Source organism: Uloborus diversus, chromosome 2 (assembly GCF_026930045.1).
Source record: "Uloborus diversus isolate 005 chromosome 2, Udiv.v.3.1, whole genome shotgun sequence".
NCBI classification, from domain to species: domain Eukaryota; kingdom Metazoa; phylum Arthropoda; class Arachnida; order Araneae; family Uloboridae; genus Uloborus; species Uloborus diversus.
This window is the reverse complement of record NC_072732.1, coordinates 156,222,900-156,240,639: the sequence shown is the minus strand read 5'-3', so window position 1 is coordinate 156,240,639 and position 17,740 is coordinate 156,222,900. Positions and strand designations below refer to the sequence as shown.

Genomic DNA, 17,740 nt, shown 5'->3' with positions numbered 1-17,740 from the left:
GTTGGTTTTTTCAAAGTGAATCTTATTTTTATGAGCAATCACAACCCGTTCATACGGGATGTTTCAAAACTGTGGGTAAATAATTTAGGAAGTGGATATAACAGCTCATGTGGAGAACAAATCAACATACTCACTTTGTTTTTACCTAGAATCAGAGGGTTGGCAAGGTTTTGGATACTATGGGAAAAACCACGGTAAAAACCCTGGTTTTTACCGTCCTGTCCAATACACTTGTGTTCAAAACTGTACGAAAGTGTCCAAAACTATATTTCTAGAAAAATTGTATTTTGTGAGAAAACATCAAAAACAGAATGAAATGTATCAAAGTAAAGTTTTATATTGAACATTTATTCAATGTGAACATTCAACTTATTTATGCAGCAGATTTTAATCTAGTTGCATCGCAGTTGAATTCTTGATTAAAATTTAAATTTTTATGCATGAGTTTTATTTAAAAAAAAAAATAGTAACCATATTTCTCTACGCATGTGTGCAAATGAAAGCAGGGTTGGCAAGGTTTTTATCGTCCTGTTCAAAACCCTTGTGTCCAAAACTATATTTGCAAAAAAATATCCAAAAGAGAAGAAAATAGTTGCTTTTTTTTACTATTTAATATATTTATTCAGTGTGAAAATTCAAGTATAAATATACAGTCAATTCTCAATAACTCAAAGTCCCAAGGCAATGGCTAAAATGTTCGACTTATGGGAAGTTTCCACAACAGATTCAAGAGTTTGGAACCAGATGAAAACTTTGAGATAAAGGAATATTGGAGTTATAAGCTTCGAGTTATCAAGACTCGACTGTATGTATAACTTATTTATACAGGTGATTTTAATCTTAGTTTTGTAAAAATTAAATTCTTCATTAAAAATTTCAATTTATACGTATGTTTTTTTTTTTGAATGAAATGAACCAATTTGCCTCTCCATTCTCAAGCACATTCCTGCTCATCTAACTCATTAACCTTCCAGTGGGCACTGCCTCTGTGTCAAGACGAGAGGTCGCACATTTTTCTTAGATGCACTATTTCGTAAATGCAAATTTTTGGCATATCCTGCAGCTGAACATTGTGAATCTAGCACTTTTTTCTTTTTGAATTACAATTTGAGGTAATTTTTATGTTTAGCTGAGTTTAATCTTGGAATAAAGGCAGAGTATCTGAGAGACATGTGCAAATGTTTAAGTGAGTTCTAGTTACAAAAGGTTTTCTACGCCTTTAAAGGAAGTCTTTAATACAGTGGACCACTGTTCAAACTTATTTCTTTGGGCAGGTCTTTAAAAAAAACTATAATATTAATAAAAGCAATAAAAAACCTAATGCAACAAAAACTTACTTAAACAGTAGCGTGTATCTCTCAGGTACAAACAGCCTATGTGCAGACTACTCCTAATGATGCTAGAAAATTTTCAATCATGACTAAAAGTTAGGTCTGGGGAGGGGGATGAATAGCTAAAAAGTGAGATAAGCGTTGTATTCCCCCCCTGGTGTAACGCTATAAAACGCACCCGTTAAAGAGTTAAAGAAAAACTCCCTATGAGGCAGTTGTTGCATTAAAAAGCCTGTAGAAAAAACAAATAGCTCATTTTGAAATGTTTTTGTTCATTTGTTGGAATTTGTAGTAAATATTCTGCATAACTGTGATTAAATATTTTAGTCATGTTGTTTTTATATTTTCCAACAGAAAAAACCGCTTTGGACAAGAAGCAAGTAAATCTAACACTGAAGAGTTGAAAAACAAATCACCATTTACAAATTTCACAGATGTTCACAAAAAAGATGGAACTTTTTCACGATTAAGAAAAGACACAAATGAAACAGTCCCTTAATGATGTTTTATAATAAAGTTTTCATTTTTACCTGCTGGTAAGTGGTGCTTCCTGAAGTCACACTCTTATTTCCCTTTTGTCAAACAAAATTTCTCAAAGGTGCATTTTGAGCAAGTATGTTCAGTGGCAGATCTAAGCGGGAGCAAGAGGGGCCGTTCACATGGGTAGCAGCAAATTCAATGAACTTCTGGTTTTTTTTTCCTCGCAACTCAATATAAAAATTAAAAGAAAGATGGGTAAGGGCAGCAGTTTTAGGATTTGCTCCAGCTCAGAAAATTGAGATAGATTTGCTTCAGTTAGTTTTCAGGTTTCTCCAATCATTGTTAAATATATGCAATGTACAGATAGCCTGGTTATCTCATCCAGAGACTGCAGTTTTGCCCTTGTTATGGACTCATCAGTCTGGAATAGGGAATAACCAAGACGGAGGTAGATGTCCTCTCATTAAAGCTGAGAGTACCAACAAACTGGTAGATAAAAGTAAATTTATCTCACCAGCGAGAGTCCGCAGACATAGTGCGGTTCAACTCATAAATTGAACGCAAAGCTTGGGTATTAAGTAGTACTTACTGCTTAAGACTTAATTGTTGACAACCTGAGCTTCAATTAGATGACATCTGCCTCCAGCTATTATTCTCTATTTCAGACTGATGAGTCCGTAACAAAGACTAAACTGCAGTCTCTGGATAACAGGGCTCAGTATATTGCATGTAGCTCTGCCTTATCCTTGGCTTAGAGGGGTAACTTACTGCATTGTTAAATATGTTAACTTCGAACAAAACACATGCATAAAAAGGTTAAGAAAGTTGCAATGATTTAGAAACCGACTATACCATTCCAGATTTACTGACTGATAACTGGGCCATAGCCATTGCAGACTGCCCTGCTCACCGATGCGCCCTCAAGTCTGAACACCTTTCTTGATTTATTTTTAATTTACTTTTTGGTGCAAATTTCCTTATTTTTTAATTTAAAAAAATTATCTTATTTTTTTACTTTTTGATGCAACTTCCTTATTATTTTTTTTACGCTCACATACCTGTTGCGACTTCACTTCCCTCTTTGTTTCTTTTTTTAAAACTCTTAAACGTGTGTGCAATCTTTTTTTTTTGCACCTTTTTTTCTGCACTTTTTTTTTTTGCACCCTTTGGATGGTTGGTGCCTTTTTGAGGGACCCAGTCTACCCCAGCCGTAGCAGGTGAGTTAAATCTTAAATGACTGGTGGTGGATGGAAGAGTTAATAGAACGTAAACAGCTGTTTTTTTTTAAATTTATAAGTCAATACAAGGATTAACTTGAGAGTCGAAGATATTCGCGCTTTCGACAAAAAAAAAAAAGTCATGCCTCTTTCAGTATCATTCTAAGCAGTGTACTTTGGCAGCAATTTATGAACTGCTGTGATAACCACGAATGACAGTTCCTATTTTTCCAAGGTACAGAGACCAAAAGCCAAAAAGCACATAAATTTATCTTTTGCTCGTGTAGATTACTGTAATTATTCACAACTGAGATTTATGTGTTACCTAAGGCGTATCACTTAAAGGTGGGGTAAGGTGGAAAAAAGTATTAAAGGTGTAAATCCTATGTTATTTAGTGGTTAGAGTTGTTGTCCGGCATCCAGAGGAACCAGACTCAATTCTTGGCTGGGGCAGAACCCATCCTTTACACAGTGTTTTATGGCAATCTGAAGGCATAACTCTGAAAAGTAGGGAGCTTATGGAGAAAAGTATGAAAATTAAGTGCCCCCCCCCCATTTGTTTTTTTTCCTTTGTATTTAATATCCAATGATATTAAATACAAAAGAAATTTAATATCAAACGAATCTTAACAATTAAAATCAGATGAAGGAGCTCAGTTAGCTATAAGTGAGTCAAGTTGGATTTTCCCTCCATTTAAAAATAAAATGAACATATTGTACTAATGCAATGCATTAGATTCTGTTCAAATCATTCAAATAAGTCATTCAATACATTGATGAAAATTAAGATAGTAAATTTTCTAGAGACTAATAATCTATTGACTAGTTTTCAGTACGGTTTTAGGAATGGTAAATCTTGTGCAACTAATTTATTACATTTCTATGACAAAGTTACCATGGCTTTGGACAATAAGAAGCCTGTAGATGTTGTTTACATTGATTTTCAAAAAGCTTTCGATAAGGTACCGCATGTTTGCTCTACTTAGCAAATTAGCTGATATAGGAATAGGAGGAAAAACTTTCATTTGGGTAAAAAATTGGCTGACCGGAAGGAAACAAAGAGTAGTTGTAAGGGGAAATTATTCTAATTGGAGTGAGGTCTTAAGCGGGGTTCCTCAAGGATCAGTGTTAGGGCCTGTTTTGTTCATTGTCTTTATGAATGATATTCACAAAAATATTTCTGGGAACATAAATTGTTTTGCTGATGATGTCAAAGTTATGGGGACTGTAGAAAATGAAGAACAAGCAAATCAGCTGCAAGAGGATCTAGATCATATTACGGAGTGGGCTGATAAATGGGGTATGGCTGTTAATGTTGGGAAATGTCAAGTGCTACATTTAGGGCATGGAAATAAGTGTACAAGTTATTATTTGCAAGGTTCAGTCATTAGTCAGGCAGACAAAGTTACTGATCTGGGGGTCCTAATAAGTCAGGATTTAAAGTTTAGCCAACAGTGCAGCATTGCTAGCAACAAAGCCAATAAGATGCTTGGGTTTATCAATAGATCTATTTCAAATAAATCTAAAGAAGTTCTTCCGCCCTTATATAGAAGTTTGGTAAGACCCCATTTGGAGTATGCTGTTCAGTTTTGGTCTCCTTATCTTAAGAAAGACATTAATGTATTGGAAAGGGTTCAAAGGCAGGCTACAAGGCTAATAAGTGGACTTTCCCACTTAGATTATGATTCCAGGCTTAAGGCTAAAAATGTACAGTCTTGAGCAAAGAAGAGACCGAGGGGACATGATTCAGCTGTTTAAATTTATTAAAACGAAAGATGTTACGGGGCTAAAGTTTAGCACTGAAAACAGGACAAGGGGTCATTGTTTTAAGCTATTTAAATCTCAGGCTAACATGGATATTAGGAAAAATTATTATTTTAGCAGGGTAGTGGAACCTTGGAACAGCTTACCGGAAGAGGTGGTAATGAGCAAAGGAGTAGACAGTTTTAAGAGGGCCATTGATCTTCACTGGGGATTGTAAATTGACTAGGACCAGTCTAGCTGGGCCCAGAGCCTGTTGCTGGTCGTCACTTTTGTATTTGTATTTGTAAATAAAACATTTGGCTTTCATTTGTAGCTTCAATTTTAGTTACAGTAGCAGTTATCAAATGCTTGAACGCCAATAAGAAAGCACCTAATCGGCCAGGCATAAAGCACCTGGCAGGGCATCAACGTTACTAGTTAGTTTCATAAGTATAGCTGCCAACATGTCAACTTTTAAAATCTTACAATGCATGCCGTGGTTGTATTTACGCACTTTTTTAACCAACACACAAAAAACCATTAACATTCAAAGCAAAAAAACAGCACAATTTAAAGCATTACAATACTTTCAAATGTTTTGTAATTAACCTGTACTTTGATCATCAAAAAAAAAAAAAAAAATGGTTTGCAAAGGAAAGATTTAAGATTACAATAAGCAATTAGTTTCAAAGGGCTTGTGCTTTGAATAATTCAAGAATACAAGTGTTCACTTTTAAAATACTGCTTTAAAATTTTTCTGTAAGGTGTAAGAGTACCATAAATAAATTATTAAGAACATTCTTTTAGAGGAATCTAATAGCTAGTTATAATCCTACTTTTTCTTTTGCAAATTAATTTATTCTTTCAGCTTTTGATGGAACTACATTAGCTGGAACTTAAGCTTTCATAATTTGCTGTTATAGCAGCTTTCAAAAACTTGTCCAAAAACAATATATTTTTCTTGGTAATTAAAGTGTTCTCCAGGTTATTATCAGAGAAGTGCACAGCTCTATCTTCAAATTTCTAATGCTATTAAATATTCCTTCACACTCTGCATTGCTATGATCAAAGGTAGTGATTTGGAATTATAAGTGCAGGGGCAAGAAATTTTTGGCAGGTGAAGACTTGACTTTTGGCTATCTTTGAGTGATTTAATGGGCTTAACTGTTCCCCAAAAGATTTTCAAAGCTGAAGTATCAAAAGAAACGTCTTTGGTGATGCAAAGGTAATTTCCTGAAAATAATCTCGCGACTGGTATCTTGAAAAAGCAAATTTAGGACATTTTTTGCAAACTGAGGACAAGGCATTCTCTCCCAAAAATTTTGCAGAGTTGAATTGTTTTAAAAACGCAGGATATATTTCAATAACTTAATGAGGAACAAAAGAGTTCCTAGGTTTTCCCTGGTAAATTTTTTGGAACTGATAAAGCCCTAAAACGTCAATATTAGACTTCTTTTGGAGACTTCAAAGGAAAATGCGGAGGACTACTTTTGAATGTTTCTTCATTAGAGGTTTAAAAATGCATTTTTACAAATTTTTACTGATGTTAGGGAGAAACGGGTTTGCTTCCAAAAAAAATTCCGAAGTTGGAATCTTATAATAACACAAATTTAGGTCCTCTTTGAAGATACAAGAAGGAGGGAGTGTGTTTATTTCTCCTCTTTAAAATTTTTCAAACCAAAGTCTAAAAACTGCAGTTTTAAGCTATCGTTGGGTTTCCAGAATTTTTTTCAAATCCCGAATCTTAAAAACGTTCAAGCGATCTTTAATTATGAAAAAAGTGCGGGGGCGGTAGCTCCCCCCCCCCTGAATCGCTGCCACTCTGTGAGGTATGGTTAGAATGGAAAGTCTAGTAAAAGAGAGCCTTTCATACTTCAACAAATCATTTTTCTTAGGCGTCACCTACAGTTTCTCCATTTTTCTGAAGCAACATTACAGGAAATTTATAAAATAATCAGTATCAGAGAAATAAAACCTAACTAAGTTTTGTTATAATTGTGCCATAAAATCCAACAACTTCACAGCATGTCAACATGCTGGCAGCTATGCATAAGCAATGAAAAAATTTAGTATTTCAAACATTTACTTTTGAATATAATTAAGGAATTTAAAAGTTTACGGCAATTGTTTACATCTTAATATATAAAAATCTTTTGTGCTGACGTTTGTCACCATAAGGCTTTTAAAGGGCTGGACCGATTTTGATCAAATTTTTTGTTTGCAATTAAGTTGTTGCAAGCATGGTTTCGAAGCGCGATGGATCGAATCGGAAACGTTTTTGTTAATTAATTTAAACATTGGATGATTATATCTCCCAAATGATTAATATTTATTTTAACCAATTGTTGAGCGAGAACTGAAATAAATATTTAACAGGATGCCAAAGGACAATAAGAAAGCCAGCTCTGCTTTTTGTAATGAAGTTTCCTAATGTGATATGTCAATTGAGAATAGATAAAACGTAGAGAGATAGAGTGAAGCCTTCATTTCTTAAAGGAACGATTTTATGTCCCGGGATATATTTTGAAGTACTGCAAGGTTCACACAAAACGCGTGTTCTGTAGTCGTAATTGTGACCGGATCGGTGCTTTAGGTTTTCCTAACTAAATGATCAGAAAGTACCGTACCAAGCAACATTTGTTTCTTGGCTCAAATCCATCCGAGTTTTGGCACCAATGTCAAGAATACTTTAAGGATTATCAAACTAATCAGTACATTATTGAAAGAAAAGATGATGGAATTTAAAGACGAAACAAATTTTATTTTCGTCCAGATAAATTACAAAAGGGTAGTTTTGTACACAAAAGATCAGTGCAGTGGAAGATCTGTATCTTTGGTGGAAAGAACAAATCAAGCAATATATGAAGTTTTAAAAGTTTTTGTTTAAAAGATCGGACCTCTAATCCGTCGGAGTTAGCTTTGCTCCATTGATCGGCTGGATTACAGTAACGTGGTGGCTTGGCGGCTTTGGCCATAAACAATAGAGTTGCGTGATCATTTGTTTACATTTTAAAGCTACTGTTAATGTAATTTATTGTATTTTTTGTTTATTTGGCAAAGTATTTCAAATTGCAAAGAATTGTTTTTCGTTTTTAAAGAGTGTTTAGTCGTTTTAGTTGAAGAATGTGTTTATTTTACACCGGGAGGGAGTGGGGATGAGTGATTTTAGCTTATTCAGAGAACTGTTTTTACCTTTATCATTTTTTAAACGATATCCTTTCGATTGCTTTATTATTTTTCATATAAGGGATGTTGCAGCGGGATTTCCCGTTCCTTCTAGATGTTTAGTTAGTTTTTTACACTTAATATCTGAGGACTCTTTTTATCTTTTGAGTATGGCTGAAGGAACAAGCCATCAAGTAGGGGAGGAAAAATAGTTAATAAAACAACTGCTCAGTGGGCATTAGATAAATCAAGTTGTAATAAATATTCGCATTCTGACACCTAGCAGCTTAAAACATTTTTTTTTTTACTCATTTTTTTCAACAAAACGGTTCAAACACTTGTTAGTTTATTGAAATTTTTTAACTTTTCAATTTACAAAGTTTGAACAGAACAACGTCTGTCGGGTCCTCTAGTTTTATTTACAAAGTACTTGAACATAATGTGGATAGATAATATAGTCGATGGTTTAGGGCGTCATGACCCCATGACTATCCCCTGAATCCAATTCAGTATACATTGTATGAAGCGAACATACGCAAGGCAAGAACTCACAAATTGACCTAAATTCGTTGAAGCCTTGTAACTGAACTTGCCAGACCTTTACTTCATCCAGTGAACTTTCCTGAAATGGACTCAATTTTCAATCTGACAACTTTTCCTAACTGAACTGCAGACTGACAATATGGCAAATGTACTGGAAGTAATCCTTGCTTTAGAAACTCATACTTGCTTTTAAAATGCACACAATCAAATTGAAACTGCACATTTTGGGTATTATAGCAGCAGTTAAAAGTAGAGCTGATAGAGAAAAACTAATTTTACACTTTGATTCAGGACCCCAAATATAGCTAAAATCAGCTCTAAAACTCTTGGTACCAAAAAAATATACAATATATATTTTTTTTATTCATTTACTTTGCCCTGTGTTACTATTTATAAAATTGTTTTTTGAGATAATTAATGCCATTTGTTTTAACTTAATAACATTGAAGATAAATCAAAATAAGAAGCAAACAACCAAAAAGCATTGCACAGCTGTTTTTATTTAAAAAATAACTTTCAACCATACAAGTTGACAGAAAAATTAATTACAAATCAGTGTGCATTAAGTATACTTATTTTCCAACAACACTACGAGGAAGTAAATTCACATGATCTAAAGTTTCCCAAAAGAAAGTAAACACCAAGTAAATAAAAGATTTTAAATAAAACAGAAAATATGAGATTGCAATTGAACTAAGAAATGAATCCTATTTCTAGAAGTTAAGATTTTCTTAAGAGTAGGCCCACTGGATAAATCAAGCTTAAGTTCTGGATGATCTAATAAAAGCTTTTGCATAAAGGGTGTAAACACTGTGGAATGTTCACATTTATCCATCTACATATACTATCGGCATGGCTTAAAAAAAGCCCTTTTTATTCTTAAAAAGGGAAACGTGTTAAAAGATTACAGTATTGCATACATATTTTAATAAATACTACTTTACAAAGCAGGCCATCTCTAGAGAATGTCCATAGAATAAACTTCCGTAACTTTGTCTTTTGCAATCGAATTGACATTCATGTTGCTCACAATTAATTCAAGTTTTTGCCTCAATTGATTTGATGCCTCAAAATGAATTTGAGGATTTTTTTGAAAAAAAAAAAATCAATATAATTTTAAATATTCTTCAGCAAATAAACTTCACAAAAATTTATAAAATAAAGTACCCGCCTCTAAACGAATTCAATATTTAATATCATCAGTCACTAACTGTAATCAAACCATCAAGAGGGGAAGCAAATCAATGCAATGAAAATCTGCTGCCTAATAAAATCAGTATCACCGGTTAATAGAATAATTTTAAAAAAAGATATAAAATGTTCAAAATCATCCACTATGCAAGCAAGTTCACAGTTCGGGGAAAAAAAAAACCCTGGGTTTTTAATCACATCTGTCTATATTATTTGTTCCTTATACTAAGCATAACTTTGGTAGTAAATAAGGAAGGGTAGAAAGCAAATATTGTTACAGAATAGGAAAGGTATATATGAGAGAAACATCAAGGTATGCATTCCTTCAAGTTTATAGTACGTGCACAATTTCACCAACAAATAAATTAGGGTAAATAGTTTTTTTTCTTTGCAGTTCTTGAAAGAGAATTTTTAGTTTTATTTAAAATCACTGCAAGTGCAAGATGTCTGTACTTAAAAGAGGAGCATGAAAATATTGCACGGCATGTACCTCAAAATGTAGACAAGGGTCTTGAAATTTCCCCATTACCATACAATTATTTGTTTTTATTAAGACCAATTTTATGCCTAAACTGTAACAAATGGAAACTTGATTCACGAGTTGAAGTGATTAGGAAGCAGTAGGCTTCAAGGGAGGTCCTAGAATGTCAGCTTGCAGCAAGACTCCTATCTCTTGTGGATGTTATTGCCAAGAAAGTCAAATAATTAGCATAAATAAAACATAACTGATCATAACATAATTTCATCCCTATTAGTAGCTAGTTGACAAGACAAAAACATCAAAATGATAATAATTAAAAGAGGCACATTTACAGAGTCAAGTCACTGAAAAACAGACATTTAGCCTGATCCAAAGAAAGACTTAGTCAATCTTTCAACACAATCAAAAAAAGGACTTTAATTGGACATAAACCAAACTCACTCACTTGTTAAAAACTAGGTTCAATAACAGATGCAAGAAAATCAAAAATTTGCCGGCACAACATAACAGGAACTGCAAGGGAAAATACTTTTGTCAACGACAGTATAAAAGCTTCTTTTTTACAAAAGAGCCGAGAGGTTCTCTATGGCCTACCAACAGCAACTGGAAATTACAAACCACATCCACAGCTTTCGTTGATTTCTAGTGCAATGAAAAAACTAACATGTAATGTTTTTATTTTGAACAATAGCTTGGCGAGTCCTACAAGTTTATCGTAGAAAAACTTGTGTTCCTAAGACAGACACTCCAGTTTCAGTATTGTTCAATCTTATTATTGAATCTTACAGATGTCAATACAGAAAGGAATTACCTTAAAATGTAGTGAGAAGTATAGATGGCATGATTCGCTCAGCAGGATTCAAGCCTCTTGGATAGAAAGTGAATTGGTAATTAACCACTTGGTTTTATAAATTAAAAAAATATTCAAACTAAATTTAACTACTTATTTATTCAAAAAACATTTTGAGTGAATTAAAAATCAACCCCTTCATAAATATAATTTGGATCAGAACAAGCATGATTTTATCAAGCTGCCAGTACTGTACTAACAATAATAAATAAATGCATCACACTAAAAAATCATGTCAAATTCATGAACCATGTCCATTATAAAGCTTGCTTTTCTGCTTTTGGGAGACAAAAGATGCACATTTAGAAACTTCAATATTTATCATTATGAACTACAAAATTTGTTAGCATATTAATAATGCAGACATATTTTGAAATTTTTGAGCTTGTAGAGCAGTGAATAAGGCAAATTTTTCTGTAGTTTGTAGTGAGAGATGGTAAAATTATCATACATATTATTTACATTAATTTAATTTTCATGTTACAGTTCAAAACCAATGTAACTGCAAAGTTCAGCACCAAACTTATCAAATAAAATATTAATGTAAAAATATTAAATTTACTTAGAAGATCTACAATATTACCAATCTTTTTTTTTTCCTCATTTGACAAACAGCAATTATGTACATACATTTGTTTAAACTTAACTAGGGTGAAAGACTTATAAAAACGACAAAATTAGGATTATTTTACCTTACAATTTTAGCTATAATCAATGTAAATAATACTGTTAAATTACTTTATGTAGCATAACATATGGTAATGCTGGCAATTAGTACAATCACAGACACTGAATAATAAAAATAGCAGCAACAACCTTGTCTAAAAATTATTACTCCACATAAAATAATTTGTAAGTAAGAGTATTTTAAAGAAATTAATAGAGTTTAAAACAAATTGAACAAAACTTGAAATCGTCAATGAATTATAGTCTAACTTCCATTCTTTTCAGGAACAAGCAATGTTTAAAACCTCATATGTGTGTCAAAGCTTGTAATAGAAGGGGCATAATGATGAATTTGCTGCATCCGTAAGGATCGCATCGTGCAAATAACTCTACAACAATCTTCATAAAATTTAAAATAGCATGTTAAACAAAGAAAAGTCATGAGAGATAACCATAGAATGAAGCATTCGCCCCTAAATTATCAATATTCATCTTCATCATTTTGAGAAGGAACGCCATCCTCAGGAATATCATCAGGAACAGCAAACCCTTCCTAAAGTATAAGAAAAAAAAAATGTACAGGCAAGCTTCGGGGTCTAAGGACCTTTAATCTTCAGAATTTTCGATTTTCTGGAAAAAATATATGTTATGCATAATTTTATCCTGAACAATTTGATACCTTATTTATTACCATACGCCAAAAACTTTTCGAGTTATTGTAAAAATGCGTAAACTTTCCCCGTAGAGATGTATGTTAACAGCAGCTGTTTAAGCCTCTTTTTCTCAGGTGCCCATTTCTTCGGTTTTCTCGTTTTGCGCGCATGATATTTCAGAAAGTTTTTTATATATTTACGTAAAACTTTTCATGAATGTTTGTTTGATACATCTTAACGATCTGAACCTAAATTTCAACTAAAAAAAAAGTTAATGTTTAAAAATAAATATTTTTTTACTCAAAAATTTGGAAATTTTCGATATTAACTTACCAAATTTCAAAAAATTAAATAAATAATTTAAAAAAAATAAATAAATTTAGGTTCAGGTCATAAATATAAACCAGATAAACATACATTAAAAGTTTTACGGACATATATAAGAAACTTTCTGAGATATCATGCGCGCAAAACGAGAAAACCGAAGAAACCGGCACCTGAGAAAAAGAGGCTTAAACAGCTACTGTTAACATAAATCTCTATGGGGAAAGTTTAGGCATTTTTACAATAACTCGAAAAGTTTTTGGCGTATAGTAATAAATAAGGTATCAAATTGTTCAGAATTAAACTGTGCAAAACATATATTTTTTCCAGAAAATCGAAAATTTTGAAGTTTAAAGGTCCTTAGACCCCTTAGGTAAGATCTAAATTCAGATTACTGTAGGGCGATTCCATGGTAAAGTGTGTGGCAATTTTACACTATTGTTTTTTTGTTTTTTTTTTCAAAATTGCTTTTCATTGGCTCAGTATAAAAAAAATCAAGCATCAGTAAATATTGTCTCCTTTTACATCTCTACATAATTCAAAATGAAGTCTCCAAAAAAGCGTCTGTGTGTTTGAGAGCACAAAACTCTAAAACTACCCGGCCAATTTCACTGAAATTTGCAGTTTGTTTCTTAAAGCCTGGAAAAAGTTTGCAGACTGTTTCAAAAAATTTCAAATGGTAGTTCTTTTTTAAACACTAATTTAAGACCCCGTTTTTACAGAAATTCCAGAATATTTACCTCTTATATTAAATTCTTACCTCTTTCAAAATCCATACTCCTGATATTGCAGATAACGCAACAAACTGTATTTTGGAATGCTAATAAGCGAGCTTGGGCAACCGGAAACATTTTTTGCGATTGATTCCAGAGCTCTTTCTAGAAGTAGAGTTGTTAAACTCACACAATGCAGAGCTCACTGGAAGAAGAGCTTTCAGAAGCGACAAAAGAGAACAAAACCAACGAGAATACCTACATCGATGACACAACCAAAAAGCTTTCGCACTAAAAATTTTGAGCCATTCCTTGACAATGACCTTTCTGATTTGTTTTCCGAAGACATATCCAGTTGTAGAAATGATGGGAGTGATCGTGGAAACGTTAATGCTCTACGAAGAACTACAGTAAAACCCCACCTAACTGATACCCCTTAAATGCGGACAATTTTTAATTTCCCGATTCTAAGGCAAATAACACTATTAAACCCCTGTCCCGTGGACACTCCTCTTTTGTGAACAAAAGCATTCGTCCCGTTAGTGTCCGCATTAGACGGCTTTTACTGTACATAAAAAAATAAAATTAACCCGTTCGCGACCATGATCACGTATACATGATCACCCGTTTCTCCCTCCAGTGACCACGTTATTGCAGCCGTGAGCATACTTTCCGTGCCAGGTGGACCGTGAGCACATTAGTGTGATCTCAGTTTGGAATGATATATTTGAATTTTTAAATGACACTAAGTGGCGGTTGAAGTGTGTTACTTTTCCCAATACGGTTCTACAAAGTGTTGAGGTGTTACAGCCTCTGAAGCTGGATTAGTCAAAGCTCAGATTTATGACTTTTGCTCCTGTTTATATTTTAGTGTTTGTTTATATTTTAGTGAAGTGGAAAAGATGAATATTTATTGATTAGGGGTGGGAGTAAAAATTTCAGTTTCGAGTTTGCTGGATCATAGTCGGTATGGTTAGGATCAGTTTTATTTCAATAACGATAGATAAAGGAATGAAATTTTTAATGGAGGGTCAGATGTAAAAACTGATGAATGAATCATATATGAAAGGAAGGCATTAATTTTGAATATTGGAGGCAGTAATACTGAGAATGGGGATTTTAGCATAGATTTTTAATGCAAGTTCATGGCAAGCGGACATCAAAGCTTCAGAGGCATTTTAGCAATAATTAGCTCGATTTTTTATTTCTATTCATTTTTGTTTGAAATATTTTTTAGATGATTTTCTAATGTTTTGTCTTTATTTTGAATGCTTGTACGCACAAACTTAAAATCCACCTACATAGACAGTCTTTTGTTTTCCTGGAAAAAAGTCATTTTTCCTCAAAATTCGTAGTTGTTTCTTAATATGATGCAAGTTTTGCTGGAATATATTTAGAGAATATTAATGATAGTGAATCAAAAGTTTCAGTGCACTCAACTGCAGCAATGGTTTTATATGAATTTTTAAATAAAATTAAGCTTATCCACAAAAATCGTCTTGGCCCCTGTGCATGGATTCCTGCGGAGTGTGCAAGTCTGGGAAAGCGCTTCTTCTTTCTGCTGGTCTTAAACAGGTTAATTATTACCAAAAGAATATCATAACCAGCTCTTTTTTTTTAAACACTAATCGAATTCATGTTTTCCGTATACACACTATGCTTATGTATCAGAAAAAAAAATTAAACTTATTATAAATATTTATCTTTTATTACAATGAAGTATTTTTTTCATCTGTGGAACCTAACCCCTTTTTAACATTACTATTAAGTCTTAATTTATGCGGCATTTCCATGCAAAGTAACCCGCGTGTAAAACAAGGTTCTACTTTATATTGACATTATATATCGCTGTGTTCTGTGCAATTTTGATCAATTCTCAAATTTAAATATGGCGGGAGTCATTCGCATTTTTACCTTGAATTTTTGAAGACTTCTTCATTTATTTCTTCTTTAAATATTTTTAAAGTATTTTATTTTACAGCGATCCACAGCCCTGATATGTTGAACGGAGAAATTCATGCCTTTTGATTCATTTCAATTTGCTGTATAATGGAATGACATTTTTCAAGAAAAATAAAAAAGCAAACAAAAGTTTAATTGATCAGAGTGAAATGCTTGGAACTTAGGTTAAATTATGTGAGCACATTTAAATTAGCGAAACAGAATCATTCTTTTAATTTCAGAGTGGAAAAAGAAATTTACATTTGCTCTCAAAGAGCTTCTTTAAAAACTTCATAGCACGAGCACAGCCGTGTGGGTACAGGTAAATACTCTTATAAAACAATTACATGCACAATATGATCACATATTCTCAGATTTTAATTAATTATCAATTTTATATAACTAGTAATGTGTGTGACAACTGAAATCCAAAGTGTCCTTTTCGCACAGAATATAGTGACAGATTTAAAAAAAAAAATAGCTAATTATTACTTTAAAATGCTTTTAAAATAATTATAAATCTAAAGTACAAACCTCTGTTGCATATAAGATTTCCAAAATACTCTCAATAAAAGTTTGTTTCTCTTCGCTCACTTCCTGTTCTTGACACAAAACTTCTATGTCTCTTAACTTTCCATAATAAAAATCACGTTCACGCTCTAGTCCATCAACAGTTATTTTCATTTCAGCAAGCTTGAAAGGGAGGAAAATGCATTAAAAATAAGACATGTGAAGGAAAAATAAGAAAAAGGTTAAGAGATGCAGTTGATAGTGGTATGATGAAACTGTTTCAGAAAATTCCTATACATCAGAGATTTTTACTACATTAGTTTTTTTAATCATTAGTGAAATTAGTCTAAAATTCTTAAACAGTGATGACCATTATGGATAGATTTCACCATTTTTAGATTTGGATTATTACAACTGCCTTGTTCATGGTATTTTTATTTCTTATCAATCTTAAATGACAGGGAGAAATAATCTGGAAATTTTGTATCTAGATGAAGTTTTGCTTTTAAAGTTCATCTATGTTGATGTATTCCTGAAAAAAATATAATTTTGCAAAACCCTTTTTAAAAGTGGATCTGCTTAAATTAAGCTTTGAATGAATGCAAATTTATCCTTATGTTAAAACATATAGCTAGGCTTATACTCTTGTTGCCATGGTAATGAAAAATCAGAACAACATTAACTTTGGTGAAGTGAGAATAATGAACAAAATATTACCTGATTTGTAAGCTCATCTATTCTATGAGAATCACCACCACTTAACCTATTTGTAACCCTTTGAGTTGCAATTCTAGATGTATTTGTCCTTGGAGATGGTGCTAAATAAAAACAGTAAAACCTGTACATATGTATATAACTCTTAATAAGCAAACTTTATTACATTAAAAAAAAAAAACGGTAAAACCCTCTAATGCGAACGTTAACGGGACAAATGTTTTCGTTCGCAATAGAGGGGTATCAGCGGGACAGGGGTTTAATAATGTTGTTTGACTTGGAATCGGGGAATTAAAAATTGTCTGCATTTGAAGAGTGTCCGTTGGGGGGGGGGGGGGTTACTGTATCATATTTTGTTTATGTTAGGAATTGCAAATATTATCAAAATTTTGTTTCAATAAAAGTATTCTACATACTTCACAAATATTACAAAAAACATGAATAGAGCACTAAGTTTTACAAAGCTTATCACCAATTTACATCTAATTATTACATTATTTCTGACACTTTATCATATTCTTGTCCCAAGAACTTCTCGTTTTTGAAACTTCAAAATGGCACAATTCAAGTAAAAATTGTTAAAAAATTGAAACTTTTGTTTTAACTTTAACAGTAGTTCTTTTCTGACACACCAAAATCATGCGTGTCTGAAACATACAACAATAGATCAATAGCAAAACCTCCAAGCTCCCTTTTCCTGGAGTTCAGCTTTGAGAATTGTTTTTGTTTGAGAGAGAGCCCCCTAACCTCTTTCCCTAAATTCTTCAAAAGATGGTTTAAATTTGCATTTTTCACGCTTTAGTTTCGGATGTTTTTCTAGAAAGAGGACCTGCTCTTATTTTAACATCACCAAAGACAACATAAAAGTTTTAAGACTACAATTTGAAACTTTTTCCGAAGACTGCCTCTGAATTCTCTCTTTCTTAAGTCACTGAAAGATAGCAGGATGGTTTTCATTGGGCCCTTATTCCTGTTAATTTAAAAATCCTTTTTCTGAAAAGTCAGATTCTTTTATGAAATTGCAAAATTTAAACCAAAAGTAATATAGTAATGTATGCTACATTTCTTATTTAAACAATGCTTTTTCGAAAAAATGAAAAAAACTACTTTATTAAAAAATATGAAAAGTTCGATCTGGTCTATAGGAATTTTGTGAAGGGTCTTTTTTGGTGAATGAGATTTTTATGAACTGTTTTGCAATTTTGTGAAGGGTCCTAA

At 32.6% G+C, this 17,740-nt stretch overlaps 1 protein-coding gene across 1 annotated transcript in view; it reads right to left on the bottom strand.

Annotated features, from left to right (window-relative positions):
- Window positions 1-8,959: 8,959 nt before the first annotated feature.
- The window catches only part of LOC129216106 (microtubule-associated protein RP/EB family member 1-like), a 51,168-nt gene continuing 42,387 nt past the window's right edge, over window positions 8,960-17,740 (bottom strand). Inside the window, exons 6-8 of the mRNA XM_054850259.1 lie at window positions 16,526-16,626; window positions 15,833-15,991; window positions 8,960-12,220 (exon numbers count right to left, since the gene is read on the bottom strand). Coding sequence (XP_054706234.1) covers window positions 12,149-12,220; window positions 15,833-15,991; window positions 16,526-16,626 — 332 coding nt within the window. The 3' untranslated portion in view covers window positions 8,960-12,148. The remainder of the gene's footprint in view (window positions 12,221-15,832; window positions 15,992-16,525; window positions 16,627-17,740) is intronic.